The sequence below is a fragment of the Myxocyprinus asiaticus genome, chromosome 33, assembly GCF_019703515.2.
Source record: "Myxocyprinus asiaticus isolate MX2 ecotype Aquarium Trade chromosome 33, UBuf_Myxa_2, whole genome shotgun sequence".
NCBI classification, from domain to species: Eukaryota; Metazoa; Chordata; class Actinopteri; order Cypriniformes; family Catostomidae; genus Myxocyprinus; species Myxocyprinus asiaticus.
In genome coordinates, this window is record NC_059376.1 from 28,043,807 (window position 1) to 28,071,101 (window position 27,295).

The 27,295-nt window shown below is 39.7% G+C and overlaps 1 protein-coding gene across 1 annotated transcript in view; it reads right to left on the reverse strand.

The window, feature by feature from the left end:
- Positions 1-27,295, reverse strand: part of LOC127424230 (voltage-dependent L-type calcium channel subunit alpha-1D-like) — a 64,817-nt gene that overhangs the window by 25,160 nt on the left and 12,362 nt on the right. Inside the window, exons 4-20 of the mRNA XM_051669223.1 lie at positions 18,729-18,868; positions 16,577-16,722; positions 14,319-14,471; positions 14,032-14,228; positions 13,808-13,911; positions 7,939-8,090; positions 7,221-7,295; positions 6,361-6,442; positions 5,376-5,402; positions 5,061-5,221; positions 4,622-4,847; positions 3,614-3,821; positions 1,962-2,082; positions 1,231-1,306; positions 1,055-1,115; positions 919-973; positions 286-388 (exon numbers count right to left, since the gene is read on the reverse strand). Coding sequence (XP_051525183.1) covers positions 286-388; positions 919-973; positions 1,055-1,115; positions 1,231-1,306; positions 1,962-2,082; positions 3,614-3,821; positions 4,622-4,847; positions 5,061-5,221; positions 5,376-5,402; positions 6,361-6,442; positions 7,221-7,295; positions 7,939-8,090; positions 13,808-13,911; positions 14,032-14,228; positions 14,319-14,471; positions 16,577-16,722; positions 18,729-18,868 — 2,087 coding nt within the window. The remainder of the gene's footprint in view (positions 1-285; positions 389-918; positions 974-1,054; positions 1,116-1,230; positions 1,307-1,961; positions 2,083-3,613; positions 3,822-4,621; positions 4,848-5,060; positions 5,222-5,375; positions 5,403-6,360; positions 6,443-7,220; positions 7,296-7,938; positions 8,091-13,807; positions 13,912-14,031; positions 14,229-14,318; positions 14,472-16,576; positions 16,723-18,728; positions 18,869-27,295) is intronic.

Below are 27,295 nucleotides of genomic sequence, written 5' to 3' on the forward strand. Positions count from 1 at the left end.
AGTCATACAAATCTGGGATGGCATGAGGGTGAGTAAATAACGAGAGAATTTATATTTTTGGGTGAACTATTCCTTTAAGGTGTGTGGTTCCTTCATTTACTCTGACAGTAGCAAAATCAGCCTGTTTTATTATAAGGATCAGAGAGAGTTTGGCAAATGATCGTGTAAAATTAATTTACGAGCAACAAAATAAATAAAATGCCATATATGTATTTAATACTGTATGGTAGAATAAATGGTCAATTATTGAGTATTTGTGTGTGTGTGGTCAGATTGCAAACTCACGGATTGGTTTTGCTGAGGCAGAAGAACGCACTGCCCTCTGGGATTGGTAGAACTTTCTCTTTAGGAGGAGCAAAGTCAGCAACATTTAGCTGAGTTCTCCCTTCTTCTGGCAGAGAGTGACAGAAAGAAAGAGAGATACAGAAAGATAGACAGAGGGAGACCGAGGAGTTACTGAGATCACAGTCCAACTCTACCACCACTGTGCCCATAAGAAAGGCTTTTAACTGCGGGACATGGCTGAGGGGCTGTTAGTGCAGTGAGTGTGACTCAAAGTTCAATAATTACAGTCAAAATGTCTGCTAAATAACTGAAAACATTTTAGTTCAGAATACAACATAGTACAGGAGTAAAGGGAAAGTAAGTTTATATGTACTGTACATATACAGTAGGGTCCAGATGTCTGAGATCACATTGAAATCTGGGATTTTTTTAAAGTATTTTTTTAGAAAGTGTTAGGTTTTTGAAAAAGTGTAATAAATAAATAAGTAAACTATATCTATATATCCACTGGAGATTTGTTTAAAGACACACTTCCCATGTTTTGTGGTTGAATGATTGACACCTAGGTACAGTACACAACAATATGACTCATAGCCTTGTTTTAATTTAATATCCCATCTTCTCTGACTTTACCTCCATCATCTCCCTCCTCTGGCTCCTCCTCCTCTTCATATTCATCCATGTCCACCTGCAGAAAACAGAACAAAAGAAGTCAAATATCACACTGTTATTCAACAAAAACAAAGACAGAAGAGTTTGATCTTCATACCTTCACCTCTTCGTTCTCTCCTTCACCTTCACCCTGTCCACTCTCTTCCTCTTTCTTTTCTCTGTAAGGATCAACAAACCTCTTGTCACACTCTTCTTAAGTTTTTTGTACATGTTATATTTGTAGTTGTAAGATAACGAATGTTTAGTATGATGTGAGATGACTCAAAAACACACTTGTTCTTTTTATCATCTCCATCACCTCCTGCTAAGTTGTCAACAGCGATAGCCAAGAAGACATTCAGAAGGATATCTGAGCGAGCGGTGGTTAAGATCCAAGCAGACGCACATAGATACATAAAACAGCAAAATACCAGTGGCAAAACTCACAGAGGAGAATTTACTAAGAATGAATGGTTCTGCTGGTAGCGTAATTTTATTTGCACGCACTCTGCGCTGGTATATGATTCACCAAAAAAACAAAAACAAATGCATATCAGTTAATGGCACAAACACGGCCAGAAATGTGGTGCTGAACACAATGTAAAACCCGCTGTGAAAAGAGGAAAGTACTATTTGCTATTTTTAACCTAATCAGACCATTATAAATTACTTACATTGGTGTAATCTAATAGAGTCAGGTATATTCAGCCAGATTACTGTAAAAAAAATTTTTTTAATCTTAATAAAATAATTTCAATTAGAGTTTACCACATGCAGCACATTTTTAGGCAACCTGGCAAATTTTTGTAGGATACCAGGATCTGCAGCAAGGATGCTGGTCTTTAGGTGCAATATTTGTTTTTTCTTCAAGTCAATAACATTATCTGTTGTCAGGGTTATGTTAAGCTGTCAACTGGAAAATAAATGTTGGTGTTAAATTATGTCAGCTGAGTAAACAAAATATATTACATACATTTACTAGCAATTGCATAATCAGTAAAACTATGTTCAGATGGAAAGGATACAGTTACCACAGATGAACAAAATCACAAAATAAAGACAGACGATCATTCCAGGAAAAACAGGGCCACCGTATGCCATAATACCATCATACATCACTACATTCCAGTCTTCACCCGTTAATATCTGCAAGAGCAGAGGCAGTTAAAGCTTAACTGTACTTCAGCAGCACAGCAACAGTCAATGGAAAGATTTTCAGTCAATAATAAATTACTTTTATGTCCTATTTTCTGCCATACATAGCTATCATTTGAATTTAGATGGCTTGGAATCTAGCTTACAAGACGTATGGGCTACTTTTAGGTAATTTGTAGTCCTTTTTGGACCTTGACAGCCACTGGTCACTGTCTATTTCATTGTATGGAAAAGAGCATCATGAAAATTATGCTAAATAACTCTTATAACTATTAACTATAAGGTGTAAATATAAATAAGCAGTACCTCTTTAAACTTTAATTAAGCAGTACAGTCAATGTCTCCTTAAATAGTATTTTATATATTGGATTTCATGGTAGAACTTTTGAGGAGCATGTTTATACAGTAGGGTACAACAGGGCTAAAGGCATTTTTGATTTTATTAAAGACACTTTTGATTTGATTTTCTCCCAAAACACTAAATAGCAACAAAAACTACCACAGTACTTTCCTTAACACCTGTTTGTCACTATGCACTGAAGACATTTTCTGATCCTTGAGATCATCACGTGCATTGTCTAAAGATCTCATATTTAATCATTTTAAAATCTTGCAAATGTATTTAACTAAATGTAGCCCTGAAATTATCACATTTATTTTGAGACAAAATACTTATTTGTGATTTTCAGTTTTGTTCAAGGTGATTACATATTTTTTTTTTATGACAATTTTAATAACTGTCTAATAAATTAAAGGATAGCATTTGGGGTAAAAAGCCCCCAGTTGAAGGGGCTAAAGACTCCCAGTAAAACACGTTTTTGTTGGGGTGAATTGATTTGTTATGAAAAATGTTCAAAGTGGGCTCACATTGACTGATCCAATCACAATGGAGATTAATTCAAATATTTTAGTTGTTATGAAATGCCAAATGTGATTGAAATGAACAAGAAATGGTTAACCCTTTTCTGAAGTAATTTTGAAGACACTTTATCTTAATTTGTTACTCAAAAAAGCAACCTGCTGTCGACAAACTTTGCCCTATAACTATATAGCCCCTGCATCTACACATCACTATAACCCCCTCGCTACCTTTAAAAAAAAAAAAAAAATTCAATAAATATAAATAAATACAAATAATATTCAATAAAAATAAATTTATTTTTCAATCTTTGTAACCAGAATTTTAGCCTTTAGCCCCGCTGTACCCTACAAGGTAGCTTAATGTCTTGAGGCCCAACATCGCAAGCTGCAATTTACAATTTCTTCTTTAAAAGTTCTCTTTATGCATTATTTGATGAAATTGCTTTATGATTTTTGTACATACATTTTTTTCTTTGAAAAATATTTTTCTTTTTGTTTACTTTGTGTCTATGTGTATGTACAGTATGTGTGTGTGTGTGTGTGTGTGTGTGTGTGTGTGTGTGTATGTGTAAAATGAGATTACGACCGTTCTACTTTTTTAAATTACATAGTATTTCATGACGTTTTCACTGTCCTCACTTAGGTGAGCTGAGTCTATTACCTGAAAACAGGTGAGCAGGGCCTGAGGGAAGGTATCAAAGGTGCTCCTTTTGGTCTGTGTCTCGTCGAAGTTGAACTTCCCTCCGAAGAGCTGCATGCCAAGCAGAGCGAAGATGATGAGGAAGAGGAAGAGCAGCAGCAGCAGGGATGCAATGGAGTTCATTGAATTCAGCAGTGAAGCTACCAGATTGGACAGAGCTGTCCAGTGGCTGAGGAGTGGGGCAACAAGCCACAGGGCAGGAAAAAGATGAAGTCAGAGCAAGCAAAAAAAAAAAAAAAAAAATCTAATCACAGAAAAGAAAGAAGAAAGAAAATAACATATGGACCAAAGAAACGATCAAATTTTTAAAGATGAAAATTTTTCATTTCAATTCATCTATTTACTTCCCCTCATGTCATTCCAACCCCAAATGCTTTATTTTTTCAGAGCAAAACAAAAGTATAATTTTTTTTTTAATCTTTATGCAGCTTTATACAGCATAAAACAGTTCATAATGACACGACTGTCAAGCTCCAAAAAGAAACTCAAAGTAAGCACCATAAAAATAGTCCTTATGACTCGTGCACTATTCCAGGTATTCCAGAACCACTGGATAGTTTTGTGTGTGAAATGGATTGAAATTTTAGTCTGAAGCTCACGTCTAGCCTGTTCTTGTACAGGCAAAAAAAAATAAAAAATCCATAACATTCTGTTACTACACACGAGAGAACCAATTTCGCTACTGTCAACAATGTTGAGGTTCTGCACAAACACAGGCTACACACAAGCTAGCAGCATTGTCCAGCACACGTTTTTGGAACAACATGAAAATGAGTAAATAATGACAGGGTTTTTTTTTTTTTTTTGTGAACTATTCCTTTAAAGCTTATTAGGACATTAAATAAGGATTTTTACTTATCAAAAATTACATTGAACCACATCCTTAAAATATTTTTTATTGAAATGTACAAGCTGCCAGAAAACAGTCCATCTTTCTGTAGTGATGTTATTAGAGAGGCCTGAGAGTACCGTGTGACTTTGAAGATCCGTAGCAGACGGACACAGCGAAGCACTGAGATACCCAGAGGTGGCATAATCTCCATTTCCACCAGAACCGTCTCCAGAATCCCACCACACACCACGAAACAGTCAAAGCGGTTGAAAAATGCCACAAAGTAAACCCACAGCCCCAGACTGTACATTTTCAACAACATTTCCACCGTGAACAATGAAAGAAGCACCTTATTGGCAATGTCTGTGAGACATACAGAAAGAGAAGAAGAGAGCAAATATGGAAAAGTGTTCTTTTTGCCAACTAATAGATTAATGCTTCTTTAATTCTTCTAAATTCATCCAAAACACAACATATGCTGGTCTTTTCAGCAGTAATTGTTATGTTAATAAGGTGATGTTTGATTTCTTAACTGACAACTGAATCAAAAAGGCCAGAACAGCTACATCTGCATACCCTGAACATCAGTGAGCCAGTCTGGTTGGTTGTAGTGTTCAGAGGCACTGAGAGCTGTGTTGAGGAAGACCAAGATCAGAACCAACCAATAGAATGTCACTGATTTTACTGCTGTACGACAGTTTCTACGAATGCACCGATTCCAGCGATGCAGTGTACGGCTAAGGCCAAAAATACACAAATATCAAACAAAACAGCACTAATCAATATACAAATCATGCAACATGTTATCAAAGCATTTTACAGGGCATGAAGTAACATTTCAACTAGGAGGAAGTCGTTATGCTTTTTGAGTTTATGCTCACAAAAACTCACCAACAAGGGATCTTCATTATGCGAGCGCTGAAGTCAATGAATTAAAACAGAGAACAAAGCAAAAGAAAACAACAATGAGCTCAAAGACAAAGACAACAAAGAGCAATCAGCGCAATGTGCACTCTGGTAAGTGCACTCCACAGAAGTGCACTTGACAAATATGCCATTAATTTGCTGAAATAAAGATGGCCATAGAAGCTCAAAGTAATGAAATAACTGGGAAAAGTAAGTACAGGAAAAAATTTAACAAATATAGTTCACTCAAAAATAAAAATGTTGCCATCACCCTCATATCATACCGTATGCCTTTCTTCATTCTGCAGGATACAAAAAGAGGAATTTTAAACGATGTCCCATTTGCTGATTTCAATACAGTGGCAGCTGATAGTAATTCAATTTAAAGCTAAAAAAAAAAAGGCAAAAAAGTGTCACAAAAATCGTCCATGCAACTAGTGCACTGTAATCCAAGTTTTCTAAAGGCAAATGATTTTGATGAGAAACAAACCGAAATTTGAGCTATGTTACTGTGAAAATCCTTTGGATGTTAATGAGGGAAAAGCAAAAGCACTTTATGTTATTTTTTTGCTTTTTTACTCAAGATTTGTACAGTTAAATGACTTAAATTTTTTCTTGATGCCCACCAAAACCTATCAATTCATCTTGATTCTCACCAAAACATAACAAATGCCTTCAGAACATTTGGAATATGATGCAAGCTAGTTGGAATGGGACTACTTTTATTACATTTTTGGGTCCTTTTTGTTCGCTGTATTGAAATGTTCCAGTGAACGGAACATCTGTGATTTTTGTGTTCTGCAGAAGAAAGAAATACATACTAGTTTGGAATGGTATGAGTGCATGTAAATGATGACAGAATTATCATTTTTGGGTGAACTATCTCTTTAACATAATAAGCCGCAACTGAGGAATTCAAGGGTTGACAACACATGACAAGAGCAGTGTGTTATTTGTGTACATGTATTACCAGCAAGCAGCACAGCAATCTGTATGCTCTTCATCTATGTTCTCAGTGTTTTCAGATGCTGTTTCACTGGCTGGAAGACTTGCTATAGTGAGTGAAAGACACAGAGAAAGGAAAAGACACACAGAAAATGAGCATAAAAAGCCAAAAAAAAGAAAGAAAGATATGAAGAAGATAGGGAGAAAGAACAATGTCGGCCACACATTGACACAGTTTTGGAGAAAAGCGATCTCTCTGAAACAGGGTCAAACCACTTAATATGAGTCTAACCAAGAGAGGTGATTTGTAACCCCAGATGTAAATTGTACAATTAGACCAGACAAAGTTGAGAGGAGCTATTAATAGAACAGCGGGGGGGGGTAACTCAGTGGCAAAAGACGCTGGCAACCACCCCTAGAGTTTGCTAGTTCGCTAGTTCGAATCCCAGGGTGTGCTCAATGACTCAAGCCAGGTCTCCTAAGCAACCAAATTTGCCCGGTTGCTAGGGTGGGTAGAGTCACATGGGGTAACCTCCTCATGGTCGCTATAATGTGTGGTTCATTCTCAGTGGGGCGCGTGGTGAGTTGAGCGTGGATGCCGCGGTGGATGGCATGAAGCCTCCACACGCGCTATGTCTCTGTGGCGATGCGCTCAACAAGCCACGTGATAAGATGCGTGGGTTGGTGGTCTCAGACGCAGAGGCAACTGGGATTCATCCTCCGCCACCCGGATTGAGGCGAATCACTACGCCACCACGAGGACTTAAAAGCGCACTGGGAATTGGGCATTCCAAATTGGGTGAAAAAGGGGAAAAATCCAAAAATAATAAATAAATAGAACAGCGGGGAAGTAAAGGGGTCACAAAACATTCTGATTGGCTGTACCGTGGGTTTCATTTGAGTGGCTGAACCAGCCGAATTTTCCCCTCTTCTTATCAGCTAGGTCACGCAAGGTCACACCTGAGGGAAATTGAAAGAAGAAGAGGGGTAAAAAGAGTGAGACATAGAATTGAACATAACGAGGAGCCATTGATGTAAAGTAAAATAGATGGAAAAGCAGGTTATCAGGATAAAAGGTACGAACGGTTCCAATGTCTGAAGATGTTTGGTAAACAATTTGTACAACATCTTATATCATAAACATGTTGAGGGTAATGTCCTTGCTTTAAACATCAATGTTGAGATGAGATGCTTCTTGCATTACCAGTATATCAGTAGGCCTACTCAAATTGGTTGGCCCAACCGATAGTTCCAACCCAAACTTACACCACTGGTTGAGCTAATGTTGCTGTGTCAGGCTGGTCAGGATTCTCAAACAAACAGAGCAATGTCTTTAAAGCACCACATAGATGCAGTGCTTACACTTTTTGGGGACATTAACCTACAAATGGCTTCCTTATAGTTGTCTCAGCATATTAAACTGAAACAAGAGAACGTATTTAAAAAATTGCACACTTCTCTTTTAAACAAGTCTATTTTTGTTTCTTAACATAAACGCTGTCTTTTGAGCATGCTTTTACAATTAACAGGTGAGATCAAGGAAAAAGGGGGCTAGATGGTTGACCGGAGTTGGGGGAGGGGTGAATATCAGGCGTGATCTCACGTCTGTTTCCATCTTCATCAAATTCATCGATGTCTTCAGCCTGAGTGATCCAGTCCATATATCCACACAGATCTTCCTCCATCTGCTGCTTCTCACGGAGCTTCTGGAAATCTCCACGAGCCTTCGCCTTCTCTCTCTCCTTAGAGAATTCTCTACACACAAGTACAGACTGTTAGACAAGCAAGCCAACACACACACACACACACACACATGATACAGAGACAAAAACACACTGTGTTTAATGGAGAGTAAGCAGTATGAATCTCTGGGGAATACCGTGAGCTTTGGAACAATCTGCAGGAAATAAGATCTGCTGTTCTCAGCATCTGGGGATTGTGCCATTGAGGTGAGTGCAATAATTAACATCTGATATCTGCTCAAATCCTACTTTTCTTTATTAAACAATCACTCAAACCGACATGCAAACAGAAACGTCTCGGTTACTGTCGTAACCTCCGTTCCCTTCTGTCACTCAATCGATGTTGTGTCAATGTAGTGACACTAGGGGTCACTCTTGAGAGCCCCGAACACCTCAGATCTTTGAGAAAAGGCCAATGAGAATTGGCGAGTGGAATTTGCATGCCACTCCCCCAGACATACGGGTATAAAAGGAACTGGCTCACAACCACTCAATCAGGTTTTATGCTGAGGAGCCGAGACAGGGTCCCGGCCATTTTAGTGGGTAGTACAGCACTGTGGCGGGGGGGACACAGTACCCCAGTAACCGAGTATGACAGTAACCGAGATGTTCCCCTTCTGTCACTCACTCGATGTTGTGTCGATGTAGTGACACTAGGGGTCCCTATACGAAATGCCACAACTAGCTGAACCGTGTTACGTGGACTGCTGGTGCAGGTGCAAGCAAGCTGCTGCGTGCGTAGTAGCAGGTGCACCGGTCTGCACGCAGTCTCCCACAACGCCCCAAAAAACATTGTATAGTTCCCCACATCCCTGGGGGGGAGGGGGGAGAGACGTATCTAGTATGGAAGCAGGCCACGCCAGCCGCTGCCTTTTCTCTCTATGTTTTCTCTCCACAGAGTATTCAGTTATTCGGCTGGGGCCATTTTAATGCTCAATATATGTGCCGGGGAAGGTGTTCTTTTCCTATCCTATTCTTTCAGGGGGAAAAGTCCCTGCAGAGACCACATCCTGCCCAGAGGGGAGGTAACATGTGGCAAGCACGTCATGTAGGCTCAGAGCCGCACATTGAAGAGGCGCGGTGGTAGGTCCTGCCTGAAAGGTGAGGAGCTCTACAAACACAGCGACCGGGACAGAGAGGGCTCTGTCGAAGGGAGACGCAGGTCTGCCGACAGAGAGACCATACTGCGGAAAATACATCACAGGGGGTAACCGGAGTAACTGGCACCTGTGGAGCACCTACCTCAGTAAGGGCATATTAGCACACGTACTGGTTCCGGCTGTGAATTCCTCCACTGAATTCATGAGCCACAGGGCTAGGGAGGAAGGACATCCAGGGTTCATGGGTTCGTGAAATTGCATGGGAAAAGAAGCTCACATCTTCACCTCTTTGCAGGAGAAAGGCTAACCCTAACCGTATTCCCAAACTTACCTGTTTGTACCTGAAAGAACACGGGATGAAACCAGCTCAACCCGGAGATTCTAAAATCTCGCGAATGTATTGGGTGTCGCCCAGCCCGCTGGCCTGCAGATGTCTGCTAGAGAGGTGCCATGAGCCAGTGCCCACGGGGATGCCAGACTCCTTGTGGAGTGTGCTCGTATTCCCAAAGGGGCGGGCATGGCCTGGGCCTGGTATGCCATAGCGATGGCATCCACGATCCAGTGGGCAAGCCTCTGTTCCTTTTCCGCTGTCCACCAAAGCTGACAAAGAGCTGCTCAGAGCATCTAAACTCTGCGTGCGATCCAAGTAGATGCGCAAAGTACGCACCGGACACAGCAATGACAGGGCTGGGTCTGCCTCCTCCCGGAGCAGTGCTTGTAGGTTCACCACCTGATCCCTGAAGAGGGTTGTGGGAACCTTGGGCACATAGCCCGGCTGGGGTCTCAGGATTACATGAATCACCCGGACCGAACTCCAGGCAGGTATCGCTGACAGAGAACGCTTGCAGGTCCCCAAACCTCTTGATGGAGGTGAGCACAATCAGGAGGGCGGTCTTCAAGGAGAGGGCTTTCAATTCGACTGGCTCAAAGGGGGCTCCGCGAAGGTCCAGGTGGACCACTGAGAGATCCCATGAGGGGAACAGGTGTGGCCTAGGAGGATTCAGCCTCTGGGTACCTCTCAGGAACCTGATGATCAGGTCGTGCTTCCCTAAGGACTTACCATCCACTGTATCATGGTGTGCCGCTATGGCGGCCACATACACCTTCAAGGTGGAGGAGGACAGCCGTTCCTCTAGCCTCTCCTGCAGGAAGGAAAGCACTGACCCGACTGTGCATGTCTGAGGGTCTTCAGTTCGGGAAGAACACCAATTCACGAACCGATGCCACTTAAGGGTATAAAGCTGCCGCGTGGAGGGAGCTCTGGCCTGAGTGATCATGTCTACCACTGCTGGTGGTAGGCCACTTATGTCTTCCACATCCCATCCAAGGCCCAGACGTGGAGGTTTCAGAGGTCTGGGCGTGGGTGCCAGATGGTGCCCCGTCCCTGAGAAAGAAGGTCCTTCCTCAGGGGAATTCACCAGGGAGGGGCTGTCGTGAGGAGCGTGAGGTTTGAGAACCAAGTCTGGGTGGGCCAATACGGGGCCACGAGGGCGACCTGCTCCTCTTCCTCCCTGACCTAGCACAGGGTCTGTGCAAATAGGCTCACTGGGGGGAACGCAGCTGTGTTCAAGCACATCTGGGCCGAGGGGGGCCCCCGTCGGAGAGAATACCAGAGCGGGCAGTGGGTGGTTTCTCAGGAGGCAAATAGGTCTACTTGTGCTTTGCCGAACCGACTCCAAATCAGCTGGACCACCTGGGGGTGGAGTCTCCACTCTCCCCTGAGCATCACCTGCCATGACAGCACGTCCGCTGTGGCGTTGAGGTTGCCCGGGATGTGAGTGGCCCGCAGCAACCTCAGTCGCCACTGACTCCATAGGAGTAGACGGCAGCGAGTTGCGACATGCGATGTGAGTGTTAGCCGCCTTGGCAATTTATATACGCTACTGTCGCTGTGTTGTCAGTCCGGACCAAAACATACTTGCCCTGGATCAACAGCAAACGCCTCCACAGGGTGAGCAATACTGCCAGCAACTCGAGGCAGTTGATGTGCCAACACAGTCGCGGTCCTGTCCAGGAGCCAGTGGCTTTGTGCCCATTGCACACGGCACCCTAGCCTCGCTTGGAGGCATCTGTCGTAATGACGACGTGCCTGGACACTTGCTGTAGGGGAACTCCTGCCTGTAGAAATGCAAGGTCTGTCCAAGGGCTGAACAAGTGGTGGCAGATCGGCGTGATGGCCACGTGATGGGTTTCAGGCAGAAAAAGGTGCCCTCCATGACCTCGTCAGCTCGTCGTGCACTTCTGGGAGGAAAGGGACTGGGGGGGGGGCATGGCAGTGAGCGGCGCCCCGAACCCAGCAACCAATCCTCTAGCCACGAGGGCTCAGGGGAGGATGGAAGGTTCCAATCCAACCCGACACACGCGGTGGCCCGGGTAAGCACGGCGGTCATCTCGCCATCAGCCTCAGACTGGGTGGGCCGACCCGAAGGTGTCAGCCCAGTCGAGTCCTTGCCGTCTGACATCGCCAGTACGCTCTCCGATGCAGCGATTGAGCACTCATCCCGCTCCGGAGCTCCGAAAGGGACACTAAGATGGCCCTGGGGCGAGCTGGTCTCCTCTCGGAACTCGCCGGGGGCAAACGAGTGTGTTGGGGAATGGGAGGTCTGCGGGGATTTACCCGACGGAGCCGCACCCATTGAAGCCCCCAAATCGCCTCCAGCGCCAGCCGGGCCGGCCTTGTACCCTGAGGTAAAAGGCGAGGTGCGGGGGGCGGCTAGAGTGGCTTTCCCCCGGAAGAAGGAAAGCCGCGATCGCAATGTTGCCATGGTCTATTCTCGCAATGAGAACATGAACCATCCACGAACACTGCCTCAGTGTGATCGCTGCCCAGACACGTGACCGTCGGAAGTGGAGAGATAGTGACTGCATCCAGGAATCACACAAAGACAGAAAGGCATCTTTATAAAGACGCATCTTTAAAAAAACTTTCAACATCAATGTGTGAGCTCTAATAGAGAAAATATACTTTTTAGCAGGAATATACACTCTTTTAGCGCTGTCGAAGCGCCCAGGGGCGAAATCTGTACTCGTTGTGCAGAAGGACAGAAAGCCGCTGGAAATGCGCCGTATATCCAAAAGCATACGCTTCTTAAGAGGTGAATGGAACAGCAGTAGCATTCAGCTCGCTGATAGTACAACCACTCAGCTCTGAAGAAAAAATCTGAATGTGTAGTTGCGAGCCAGCTCCTTTTATACCCGTATGTCCGGGGGAGTGACATGCAAATTCCACTCGCCAATTCTCATTGGTCTTTTCTCAAAGATCTGAGGTGTTCGGGGCTCTCATGGGCGACCCCTAGTGTCACTACATCGACACAACATCGAGTGAGTGACAGAAGGGGAACACAAAATGTTCACACACAAAAACACACAAAGCCATTCATATACAAACAAACATTTTTAATTAACACTTGTAAAGCATAAAATGTTAGTTAAATTATGGCTGTTGATTTAACACATTTATTCAGTTAATTATATAAAAAATCATGCATCAAAAAAATTTATGGAATTAATCACAGTAAACAGGAATTTTCCTACTATCAGAACAATTCAAGCAAGAAGTAATGTACCCCCTCAATATTTTTAATATTTAATATTTCAAATAAGTAATAAAAAAAAATAATAAAAAATATCGAATATAGTGAAAACTGCCTTTGGCGAGTAAATAAAACATTACTCAACAGTTGGCTGGACTTTTAAAAAAACTGCAACATTATAAATGGTTGAAATTGCACTTTAAGAATGATAATTTAACCCTTGCTGATGTAAGTTGATTGATTCAAATCAAAGACATAAACCTTCTACTATAGAAAATGTTCATCGCAACTTCAATGTTCATCGTGTATCTTCTAACAACTTTTATTTTACTGGAAAATGTATCATTATAAGGTTATCTAGGAAGCTTTTTTTTTCATGTGCCCACACATGTGGAATACTCCTCACATTAAGCTACCGTAACAAAAATATGAGGAACAAATAATGACGTGTCTTCACATTTTTGTGACATGCGTAATTATACCTTGAGATCTTGTTAGCTAAATAATTCAATTGTCATAGGGTCAGAAATATATTTACAATAAAAATAATGCAAAAAATAAATAAAAAGTACATTTTTTCAATTCACCCACAATTTGCAGGTGAGGCGAAAAGTTGATTTTGGATCCTATGTAACGGGAGCCAGCTGGTATGTGATAGCTACGTGGTATGTGTAAAACCTCCCTCCCCTGGCCTCAAGAGGCACACTAGCGACTGACGCTAGAGGCTGTAGCCTTTGGCCTCCTTGTTAGCACGCCCGCCTCCCATGCCAGAGACGCTGGTTCGGATCTCATTCGGAGTGGGTTGAGCAAGACCAGTTATATTGGTGCCATGACCCAGATGGGAGTGAGGTTTAGGGGGGTGAGTGTAACAGGAGCCAGCTGGTACGTGATAGATGTGCGGAATGTGTAAAACCTCACTCCCTTGGCCTTAAAAGGAGCACTAGAGACTGTAGTCTTTAGCCTCCTCGTTAGCGAGCCCGCCTCCCATGCCGGAGATGCCGGTTCATATCCCGTTCAGAGCGGGTCGAGCAGGACTGGTTACACCTGCATACTTAATATCACAAGCACTCACTTAGTTCTCTCTCCTATAAACTCACCCACTCAACACACCCAACACAAGGTTGAGAACAAAGAAGGATCCAAAGATGACCAGACTGACGAAGTAAACCCACGGCAGCTCAAAACCAATTGCATCATTCATCTACAGAAATGGACACACACATAAAAACAACACCTTCAGTGTTATACACAGTCACATCCCTAAAAGTGCCCCACGACAGTATGTTTCACAAGCTGAACGTGCAAAAGACGGCTTAGTTACCCAGTACAGGACATCAGTCCAGCCCTCCATTGTAATACACTGGAACACTGTTAACATGGCGAAGAAGAAGTTATCAAAGTTCGTGATCCCGCCGTTAGGCCCATCCCACTTTCCCCTGCACTCGGAGCCATTCACGGTGCATTGGCGTCCGTGACCCACATAATTACACGGAAGTGGATCATCGTCTGCATAATTATCTGAAAAAAGAGAAAGTGATAGACAGATAGAGAGACTTGCATGTTAATGTCTTTAAAAATTTTGTGTGCATAAAATATCTGTGTAGTCACCTGTGCCTATAAAATAGCAGGTGCGATGCATTCGTCCAATGAAAAGCTCCAGTCCAATGATGGCGTAGATAATGATGACAAAGAGAACAAGCAGAGAGATGTGCAAAAGGGGAACCATTGCCTTCATTATGGAGTTTAACACAATCTGCAGGCCTGCAAACACACAGGAGAGAAATCATGGACTTCATTTTGGCCTTCATTATAGGTCTGTAATGCAAATAAATAAATAAAAATAAAATGAAACTGACTCTTTATCAGTATTTTAATCATATTTGCATGTTAGTAGAGTTCACATAATTGTAAAGTTGACTGATTATTTGTTCAACACCAGCTATCATCATACCTCCATATAATCCCAGTCTGAACATGATAGCATTATACACACAGTGAGAAATTTGAGTGCATTTTCTCTTAATATTAATGGGTAAATGAATGAGAGAATGTGTCCTCATCCAATGTCATTTTGCCTCACTGGGAAAGCTGCCAGGATTAATGTGCAGGCAAGCACTTGAGGGGTAGATGCCGTAGTACACTAATGGCAGCAAGCAGGAAAGATCCCCACCAGTGCTTCTAATGTTATTGTGGTGAATAACCTACTGGCTAGAGGTGTTCAATGATATAGTGTGGAAAATATGTCAGGATGCCAGAATTGTCCAAGTTTGCTAGCATAAAGTCTTCTGCCATTGCCTCCAACACATCCAGAATGGATATAGTCTTCCAGACTAATCTGTTTATGTGCTATATTGCCAGAGCTGTGTTGTAGCTTTTTGAATTGCTTTTTCAGGACCACGGACAGCACTCTTTGATGTCATTTAAGCTCAGTGGTGAAAAGGGGCCATCTAAAGACCAGAGAAACCAGTGGCGGCTGGTGCATATTAAAAGTGGGGAGGCACAGACTATTTTGGTATCTGCAATGTTGCACCCAGAAGCTGCTCAAACTGTTCCTTAAATGTTGAAATTTCTAACTTAAAATAATTAACTAAGCCCAAAGCTGTTTTTGTAACAAAGTAGGCAAATATCTGCATGTGTATTTCTATGAACAGACTTGTTTGGACATATTAATTTAGAAAAAGACGGATTAAGTTACTAAAGAAGAGTAACAAAATGTGATATGAAATTGTTATATATTAATTGTACATATATTAACCTCGTCATTGCCAATTTTCTTGTGACATTTTAAGGAAAGCCATGCTTCCAGTATAGTCTTCCCAGCAATCACCACTGGGAGGAACCTCTCTAGGAACTTAAGCCTAATGGTTTTGAACACAGAATTGTACAAATACAATAAATGGCATTATATATAAAGCAACATACTTTATTGCTTTGCTGTAAATCAAACCATAAAATGTTTTGGCTCTCCCTACAGACCCCAGCATATAAAAACAAGCTGGCCACTACACAAGTACAGCATAATTAGCCTAACAGTTTACTACAAGTGTTTAAAATTATTTCAGCCACCACAGAAAGTATCACCATTGATGGCTTTCATGGAATGAGTGCCTGCTGTTCAAGTGGACATCCAGGTGCTTGTGGGATTGCACCACCTCCACCCTCCCAACCTAGACGTCAACTTGTTTCAGAGGTTTACTGGCATGATGAAATCCCCACCAAATCTTTTCTCCTTTTTTCTAAACTTTTTTTCTTCAATTGCAGACAATTTCAGAAAATGCGAGCAAGGGGCATGAGCTGGTTAATATTGGAAGCCTGTTCTATACAAAAGAAAATGAGACATGACAGTTTCCTGAGGCGCCTGTTGGTAAGGTAGTCCATGATCTAGGACACTGATTAACAAGAACAGGGAGGGTCACAGTGAGGGGAAAAAGTTGTGGAGTGTATGAGCAAAAGATCTGATGTTTGAAATCATGGTAAAACAGCATAGCTTCTGGCTGCAGTTATGAGTCAAACTCCTCTGGTGAAGACGGAGAACAGCCTAAAATATAATGAGAAGTCACACTATGACACTCCTACTGATTGCTCCTCAAATGTCGTAACTTTTCAAAACACTTGTGCATCACGCAAGTATATTATTCCATAAAAATTGCCATGACTGTTACCTCTGAATTCATTTTGGGTAATATTGTACTTTTAGTAGAATTACACCCTTTTATGGGCTTTTAATACTTCATAGTTTGCAGAAAATTAAAACAAGTCAAATCAGACTTTAAACAATTTAAACTTTGATTGCTCTCCAGGCTAACACATTTGAAATACTATTATTTTTGTTTAATACAAATGCACCCACACACACACAAACTCACTGGGCACCCCTGAAACCAGTCTAAGGGGTCGTAAGACTCTGAAAGCTCGGAGGGCTTTGACGTCCAGACCTCCAGGCTTCCCCGGCATGTGAGAAGTTGTTTCACCTGACTTGTGAGTAACAGTCTCTAGAACCACACTGAACAACCTGCAAAACAAACACACACAGACACACATTTGTGGTGAATAAATCTATGAATTGTGTAACTGACCGATTGATCAGAAAATTAATATGCATTATTTACAGTTACATCTTTTTTTGCAATAGTCAATCATGATCACTTTTAACAGTCACATTGCATAGGAACTGTTTATGAGTTCATTTGCAATTACGTATTAAGTATTAAAGACATCGCCACATTCAGTGTCAATGCTATTTGTGTAAATTAGTGTTAGGTGCATTAATAAGCTGTAAAAAGTCACTTAAATGTCTGAATTGTTTCTTCTAGACAGCTATGAGTTTGAATGGAAGTCTTCAGCTTCTCAGATTTTTCTCGAAAAAAGGACCCCACTGATCTAAAATGTCTCGTCTAGAGTTTCTGAACAGATGTCAACAATGTCTCATACTGTGCAGATTTACCACGATAGCTGTGCAAGTCGCAAATCAGAAGTTAATTTTGTAGCTATATACAGTACTCTTACAGTTTATCAATTATTATCTCATTTGTGTCCTTTTTAAACTTCATTAAGCCTCCTGAACTATGAAGGAGCAATAAAAAATCTTTGGGAACATATTTATTTCTCAAAAAAGCGTTTACATCAGTACAATCAAAGGATTTTATGAATATTTATTGATTGCATGTAAGGATCTTCATTACATGGGCTTGGCTGGGCCATAATATTAATACCACTCACCCCAGTCGCTTTTACTCTTGTTTGCATGCATGAATATACACACACACACACACACATGGACGTACACACGTATGCACGCACGCATGTACACAAACACACTGAAATACTTTTAGGATAGAATGAGCAGTACTTTGTATTTGGAATGGATTCACATTAGCGGTTCAGATTGTGAGCTTAATGAAACCCTAATCAATACTCCTCTCAATGCAATATAAAAAAAAAGCTCCTCTCAATACAATACTCAAAAAGACACTAAATTCTTGGCATGATCATCTTCCTTTAGATAATTAACCATCCACAATGTCCAACTGGCCATTACTGACCCCAGAAGAGCTGTTTAGTTACATTTTAGCAAGCCAGATAGAGCTCAGGGGATTGACTCTCTTTAAGTACACTCTATAGTGCATGCAGGGTTCCAGTAAAGACACAGATCAACCAAAAATGAATATTCTGTCATTATTTACTCACCCTCATGTTGTTCAAAAAAACATGTATGACTTTCTTTCCTCCATGGAATTCAAACAGAAATGTTAGGCAGAATGTAAGGAACTGACAGCTTCAGTCATCTTTTACTTCCATTGTAAGGAAATAAAGAGCAGGGTCAACATTCTTTAAAATTTGTCCTCTTTGGAAGGACATGAGTGTGAGTAAATGAATGTCAGCATTTAAATTTTGGGGTGAACTAACCCTTAAATGTTTTTTGTTTTGTTTTGACATTTCTAATGTCCCCATAAGTCAAATTGCTTAAAAAAAACACACTAAACTATGTTTTTTTGAAAATGTAAAAATGCAGAACGTTTTTTGTGAGGGTTATGTTTAGGGGTAGGGTTAGGGGATAGAATCTATAGTTTGTACAGTATAAAAATCATTATGTCTATGGAGAGTCCTCATAATGATAGCTGCACCAACATGTGTGTGTGTGTGTGTGTGTGTGTGTGTGTGTGTGTGAGAGAGAGAGAGAGAGAGAGAGAGAGGACTGACTGATTGATGTGTCCAGATAATCCAAAAGAGATAGAGTTACAGAGAGAGAGATCAAAAGAGAGAGGTGGAGGAAGAGAGAAATGAGGGAAAAAAAACAGTAAAGGGGAAACGAGAACAGCAGGACAGGAGAACTGAATCAGAGAGCTGCTGTTGGCCATTACACAACCTGAATAAAAATCAACTGCGAAAATTAATATGCATGTGAATCATGGGAGAAAAGGCTGTGATTTCACTCAGGATTACAATGACTAATTTTTAAATATAAAAGAAGGTTGATAAATGAGTGTTGATGGAAGAGTGGTAAGGATGATGCCATACCCCACAATAACGATGACAAAGTCCAGTAAGTTCCAGCCGTTGCGGATGTAAGAACTTGGGTGCATGACGAGGCCGTATGCCAGGATCTTCAGAAATGTTTCAATGGTGAAGATAATCAGAAACACATATTCAACCTGTTCCTGAAGACACAGAGTGGAAGGAGACAGGATCAACACACACATATACGTGCACACATATTGAAATTTTGGCATTTTTTCCACATTCATTAATTTAATAAAATCCTTCATAATTGAGTTAAGCCATTAATCAAACCAGCCAGCTCCAAGGTGAATCACGACATTACAAACTTTGATTTGAGGCAAACAAAGTATTCGTAAATCAGACAAAAAGACAAAGGTACAAGACTGTGTACTTGACATCTTTCATGAGGGAATGAACTACAGTCCTATGAAGCATTGCGGATGATGTAATTAAATTAAAAATAATAGAAAAATTATTGTTAAAAATAAATTTGCCTATGGAGAAAATGAATGGGATTGTGCTCTATTAATAATCTATGCTGTTTCGCTGTTTTTGTTTTTAATGATAAAACTTTACATGCTTCAAGAGAAAACAGACATCAAAACATTATACGGGCATATACAATATAAATACCATATATATATATATATATATATATATATATATATATATATATATATATATATATATATATATATATGACTGGCTATAAATACAGTATATATATATGCCATAAAATACCACAAAGGATGCATAACAATGATAAAAAAAAAAAAAAAGCTGTGGAAAAAGATGTACGAGTACCTGCTTCTGGTACCAGTCTAATCATACCGATACCGGGAATTAAAAAAATACTAATATTGTCTGACAATGATATTGTCAGCGATACATCATGCTTCACTAATATAAATACACTATACACATGCACAAAGAAACACGCTGTATTGCTAAAGTGACACAAAACACTCATATCAAAATAAAAAATACTGTACATACAAACACATTGTTCTGATCCTTGTCCAAAACAAGAATCAGTACATTGCAAACACAGTGGATGTGCAAACACATTATATTCAGAATGACTATTTCTGAAAGAATAAGATGTTTTTTGTGAACTAAACATATTTCAGAACAGATGCACAGTTGGATTGGTGTTAAGGAAGAATATATTAGTACACTCCTCTGTCCATCCCATTTCAACTAATTTCAAAAGTGCTCCATGGAATGCAAACATTACAACATCTCCTGAGGCACTTGAAGCAGTCAAGAATTCTTTTTATTTTTTTTATTGCAATGATGCTGCAGTTGTTTGTGTCATTGTGTGAATGTCTGTTTCACCCAACTAGGACTGAATCATTTTTAAAATGTTGTCAAAAAATATATAGAGAGAAATGTGCATATTTGAGCTAATATGTATGCAAAAGCCTTTATACCATACATATGTGTGCAGAGGCTAGTGTGTGTTGTCATGTTTATGGGTGCATGTAAGTGGGGGTGCTGGTATAACCCCATGACCCGTCCACATCACCAAATAACGAGTGAGAGAGACAAAATGAAAGAGAGAAGCAGAGGGAGCATGCCAGCCAGTCATGAGCTGGACCGCTGGACTTTAAAATGGGGAATTTGTGTGCGTTTCAAAGGATTACTAATCTGTCATCCTCTCTCTCTCTCTCCATTACTGGTGTACAACAGCAGCCTGTGCACTGTGGCGGCACACACTTGTGCACACACTTGTGCACACACACACACACACATACTCCCTCCATATAAACAAACATATACAAAGTAACAGCACACCAAACCTCAAACAACCCAACACCATCTACGTAAATTCAAAGACTGTGACTGTGAGGTGGATGGACATATGGGTAATAATAACCAGACACACACTGCAATATTTGATTTAATGTAAAGTGGCATACAGCATTATCTTCCATTTTCAAGACCGTCTGTTTCTGTCTGAAGTGTGCAAAAGGATTTTGCCCAATGAGAGGAACAGAAAAGAAAGAATTTCTGAAGCTCTCAATTGCTCATTTCTAGTGTTAAGAATCATACGGAATATAAAGATTCTGGTTCAAATTCCAATTCTGCTTAACGTTTTATGTCCATTAAAGGTGCACTCAGTAATTTTTTCCTCATTTAAAAAAATTTACTCCTGAAGAAATAAATAATTTTTTGGAAACATATGTAAAAAGAAAAAATAACCATTCACATGAAATGAATAATCCAGTCATATCAGTACCCTTATAAAAGGTTTTTTATTCTACATGGAGAGGGTCCCCTCATGGGGGCTGCCATGTTGGGATCACAAGACCAGCTGAATATCACATGCTTAATCTCAGTAACCACACTGTTATTGGACACTTTCACTCATGGATTAAAGTAATCATGACTGACTGTGAATAGTGAATTTCTACAATGTCATCAGTAACTGAAATTTAATGTGTTTGAATGATGCTACATCCACACCACTAAGTGTCAGTATAAGTCCAAAACAACAAATTTGAAAATTACTAAATGCACCTTTAATAATTCCATTAACGATTCTTTTAGTACTTTTGATGAAGGATTCCCCCCTATACTAATTTGTATATAATAATATACTGAAAAACAAAACCTAAACAAACACAGTCACAAATCTCAGGTTGGACACAAAAAAAGTAATGAGTTATGGTTCAATGAATAACTGCTCTGACCAATTCAGAGAGTGAGTGACTCATTAGACGAATTTAAAACAATAACTTAAGTAAACCAGTTGTTTTGGCTTACTTTTTTAATTGAATCGTTCTGAATTGTTTCCAACCTTGCTCATTACCTCCCTATAAACCATAGCGACATTCAATACATATCTACTGAATCACTTTGTAACTGAATGACTGATGTAATTAGACATAAATGCACAGAGTGCTGAATGTCTTGAAGTAATGAACCAAAGATAACTGAAACCAAGATGATGAACTGTAAAATACAGCAAATAATATGGCAGAGGGAAAGACCAACTGGCTCTATGACAGGACAGACTGAAAACAAACACACATACTCATTAAATACATGCATCCTCCTTTGCACCTGGACTCCAGGATGTGGTTTTATGCATTTGAACAAAGATGGAGAGCATGATAGAAGAAGGAAAGTGAGAGATAGATGGGGTAAATGGGGGAGGGTGATGAGAGACAGGGGAGGAAGAGTAAGCTGCTTATCAGGACCAAGAGCATTTAGAGCAGCCAAACAAACAGGCAGCTACAATTTCCCCTGACCACCACTTTTTCTTTCTCTATATAACCCTACCTCTCTCTTTCTCTTTCAAATCATTTTGTTTTCTTGTTATCCTCCAAACAAGCCCAACAGCAGGAAGCAGTAAATTTGGATTTAACCAGGTTTGCACTGTAAGCCCATCTGAATATTAAACTCAAAACAATGCCATGATTCATTCAAATTATGCATTAGTTTTCTCAGTTTTAACAAATTTAATGCAAATATTTTAGAGCAGAAATGCCTTTTGTAGTCTTTCATTGTATAAATTTAATATATACCATATGAGTGTTCCTGTCTCTTAACTGGCACTAGCTATGGCAAAGTCAAGAGTTATATTTCCAAAGGAACACACATATTGATGAATGCACTGTTAACCCTAAATGCACAGTACTTTGGATAAAAACATCTGCCAGATGCATACATTTAAATACACTAATAAATATTGTGTTTAATTTTTAAATCTCAGGAGGAGAACACAGGAGGAAGTCACTATGGACCTTCGTCAGGGCAGACGCCATTTTTTATTTTACACGAATGAAAACTGTGAGGTTTAGAAGCACTATTGTGTACACTGGTTAAAGCTCTCTTGTGTACCTTTTTTGTAGATTGTACAGCAATTGCAACACGAAATACGTGACCTGCGCCATCATTTTGAGTTACATTGACTCAGAATCACATTTTGAGATGTATGCACTATATTAAAAAGAAATGTCTCAGCTTTCTAATGATATAATTTTTATGTTTTTATTCCAGACTGGTTGCCAAAAAATTATAATTAAAAGATGGCTGTCATTAAAATTTTATTTTTGAGAAAACAGCCTCTAAAGAGTTCAAACATTATTCAGACATTATTCAACAGAATTGGAAGATTGGAAGCATACATTACTAAGACATAAATAACAGTTTAAGTTAGTGTTGTCAAAAGTACCGGTACTTCGGTACCAAGTTGATACTAAAATAAAAAAAGGTGTAACGATACCATTGTTTCTGCAGTACCAGTAGTACCTAGCACTGACTCAATCTGGTAACAGCGCGCAGTATGACTGACACATGACAGCTTTAAAATGCTCATACTTATTTTGAACGCGTGCTCTGTTACTCCTTTTACACTGAAATGGAAAATGTATCAAATTAAAATGTCCTAGTCTGATTTATTAAACCAACAATGGCTGCAATCTTATCTTATACTTAGAATGTATAAATCCGACCACTCAAACACTGGAAAGGCAACAGACATTGAGGATCATTTGCGTTGTATCAGATGACAGAGCAGAGCACTCATCCACTATGAACCATGCAGCATACTATGTAAACTACATATTTATATAATTAAATCACAGCATTTGTGCTTTAATCTCAACTCAAACTTTATTTATATAGCATTTAAAACAACAGAGTTGACCAAAGTGCTTCACAGTAATAAAAGTTCAAACATAACATTTCAAAATTACCACATACACAAACACCAGTAATCTAAAATCCAAACACTCCAAAACCGTGTTCTACATTTAATTTGTCAAAGGCCACGGTAAAGAGATGAGATTTCAGACGTGACTTCAGGAAAGTCTTCAATGATCACACTGGCTGCATTCCATTTCAAATTTTTATCTCCTTCCCTCACAAACTTCACTCCGTCTCATGGACTTGGATGTATGTCACTGCTTACGTTGCGTGAGTGTCCACTACTGGCGGAAGACGTGCAATGGGTTTAACTGGAACACCCTTAACCCTTGATCACTTGGAGCATGTTGAAGGATGTCAATTTGTGGAATTATTTAATGATTTTTGCACCTGAGAAAACAATGTTTTCAGAGATTGATTTCAGAGGCTTATGTATAAATCTCATATGTTGAATTGTTAGAAAGGATTAATCAAGATTTACACAAACTAAAATGTTAAAATAACAATTAACACATAGGCTATAACTGTGTGATAAACAGTTTAAGATAGCTACAAGTATTATGCTGTTAAATCTCAATATAGCTTTTCTAAACTGCTTAATTGACCTAACTTCACTTCCATCATACATTAGAGTTGTGTGGGGGTGGTGTTTATGAAATGCAATCTGTTGTCACATCACAACCTAGTTGCATTGTGGGATATGGAGCTGCCTGAAGCGTACATTAGAGCAGGCTCACTCCCTCAATCAAAATCGAGGGGTTGAGGGTCTGTCAACAGAAACTTCCCTTGCTCACTTAATGAAGTGGAACGGACTTCCAAAATGGATTCCCCCGAGGGGAAGTGCTTAGGGAAGTTAGCGAGTGGATGTTAAAAGTGAAGTGGAACGCAGCCTGAGCCATGTCGCAAACTGTTTATCCGGTAAAGTGAAGCTTCCGGCAAAAAAAAAAGAAACACACGTCATAATAAAAGCGCAATTCAAAATGAAAGATAGATGCTTGAAATTGAAGAAATTGTGACAGAAATATATAACAACTGTATAGTAAAATGTAATATCCACTGTAATAATAATAATAATAAGAAGAAGAAGAAGAATAAGAAGAAGAAGAAGAAGAAGAAGAAGAAGAATTAAGCAATATATCACAAGCAAGACTGCCATTCCAAAAAAATGGAATGAAATGTTGAAAAGTTCCATTTTCACTTATTTTAAGTGTTTTTAAGAATTAATTGATTAGACACCATTTTGATTATGAAATTAAATTAAACTTTAAAACATGTTGTTCTGGAAAATAATAATAATTAAATTATTAAAAATAACTAAACTGGTGTGTTCAGTAGCACATTATCATATTAGCATAGTTTTGCTCTGGTATCGAAAATTAGTATCGTGAACTGTGAAATTTCACTGGTATTGGTACCGACTACTGAAATTTCAGTACCGTGACAACACTAGTTTAAGTAAAAAATAATAATAATGCAGGGACACTGCTCTTGCATGTTCAGTGCACATGTACATATTGCTGTAATAATGTGTAACTGTATAATACAGTATATCTATATAACATCAACGCAGCCTCACAAAGTGTGCTTAGAACATGTCCATGTTTTTACACTTAGGCATGCACCAACACATACACACATCTTGGAGCTATAGATGGAGTTTGCGCATCCAAGAGAAGATTGCGCATCCATGCGGAGATTTCACTTCCACAGGCTAAAATAGTCTGAACTGAGTTGTATCCACTCTGAAACTTTTGTTGCATCTCTGACAGTGATGGTATTTAAAATTTTAGCTGTATTATTGTCTTCTGTAGAGTTAATTTTTCATGCTAACTAACTATGGACATGAATGAGGAGCGCTGATAAGAGGAGAAACACTATATGCAGCGCTTCCATTTAAATTGACAGCAGCTGAAGTGATCTGACACCACATTTAAAAACAAAAATACAACATTTATCGTTTGAATTTCATGATAACATTGACATAATTTGAAAGCTAAGACTTTGTTTTATCAAAAACAATAGAAAACCCAAAACAGTCAAAAATCAAGTTTTTGACCAAATTTCAAATTGCGAACCATTGCGACCTACGACTCATTTTGATGGAGCATGTCACATATGTCTTTCCCCAAAATGTTCGACAAATAACTGGAAAATGTATATCAAGACCACATTAATCATTTTTTTTTTTTTTTTTTTTTTTTTACGGTTGGAAACGTCGTTCCAGTCTCGATGAGTGATGGAAGCATAGAAAAATCAATGCATCAGTGTAAACATATTAGTGTGGATAAGGCCTTAGATTGGGCCATACAACCTATTGAACAGGCTGTTTGTCAATCCCAACCACCCTTGTTTTCATTCCTGTAAATCAAATATGGCATCTGCTCTAACTAACGTCTACACCAATGACTCTAATTCTGCATTTCATTTACACAGAACTTAAACTTTACTAAACTTTTTATCTTACTGCTTTGCAAGTAGTGGTATTTTCTTCTGGAAATACAAATCTAGTTCTGTATGTAATCCAGCAGATGATTATTAGAACTATTTTGTGTATGAATAAACAGAACAAGTGATGTTCTTGGCTGTGATGTTTCTTTAAGGAAATAATAAAAAAAAAAAAGAAATTATTTTTTTTTTCATTCTCTATGAACACTAATATCTTTCCGACCACATTTTCTTTCTTCCATGAAATACAACCTTGATGTAAGGCAAAATATCTGAGTTTTTGTTTTCCATCAGATGATTTAACTCTCTCCAAACAATTTATACTATCTCCATAAACATCAATAAAGCATCAAAAAAGTAATAAAAGTAGTTCATATGACTTGTGCACTATGTTCCGAGTCTTTATGTTGGGAACAGATCAAACTTTAAGATGAAGCTCTCAATTTCAAATCGAAACAGGTCTGACATGGCAAGTTTGAAAAAAATGCAAATTAGATTTTTGAGCTCCAGTAAATGGCAGAGGGGAAGACTATCAGTGAAAAGGATTTAAATTTTGTTTACTTCATCCAACAAAACTACTGTCTAGCTTCAGTAGACTTGGAATAAAGTGCACAAGTCATGTGGAGATCTTTGATGATTTATTTATGGTGCTTTCTTGTCCTTTTTTAGAGCTTGGCAGTATAAATCACCATCCAATTCCTTATACAGAAAACAGAGCCTCTGACATTAAGCCTAAGACCTCCTTTTGTGTTTCACAGAAGAAAGGAAGTTATCCAGTGTTGGGACAACATGGGAGTAAGTAAATGATGACAATTTCTTTTTTTTTTTTTTTTTTCATTTATGGGTAAAATATTCTACATTCTGTCTTCAATTATTCTTCCATACAGTAGATCCTTCTTTTGGGCAGCACATTCTGCTCAGTTGTGCAGAGTTTCTCTTTTGTTTGTAAGTAAATTCTTCTTCTTCAATAAAAAGAAAGTGACATTCTGATGGGATAGGCAGGAGGCAATGCCTGAGGGGGTCGTGTCCAGGGTCCTGATCACATACAACTTGATTGGTCTCCTCTCTCATGTCCTGTCTTTCTCTCAAAAGCCTTAGGGAAGATCCTTTCCACTATACAGAACTTAACAACACGTCCTGCTTGATTTCAACTGGGAATTTGAGTAGAAATGGGCCACTGTCACACATGCTCATACACTCAAAATGACAGCGGGACAAATTCCAAGATCACATGGACGGATCCATAGCGCTATGAAAGCACTAGTGTGCAAACTGAGATGCGAAGGAAGAATTTCTGGACTAGAGCCTGTTTAAATGAAAGGTGTTGAATTCTGTGCGACCCCCACTGAGAACCAATAGCTAGGGGCACCTCTCTTTCGTTTAAGATTTCTCTTGCTACTCAGTGACCTTTGCATGCTGAGGTAAAACTGTGGCGTGCACGAGCTCATGCAGCCTCACATAGTTGCATGCCTCACTGCAGCTGC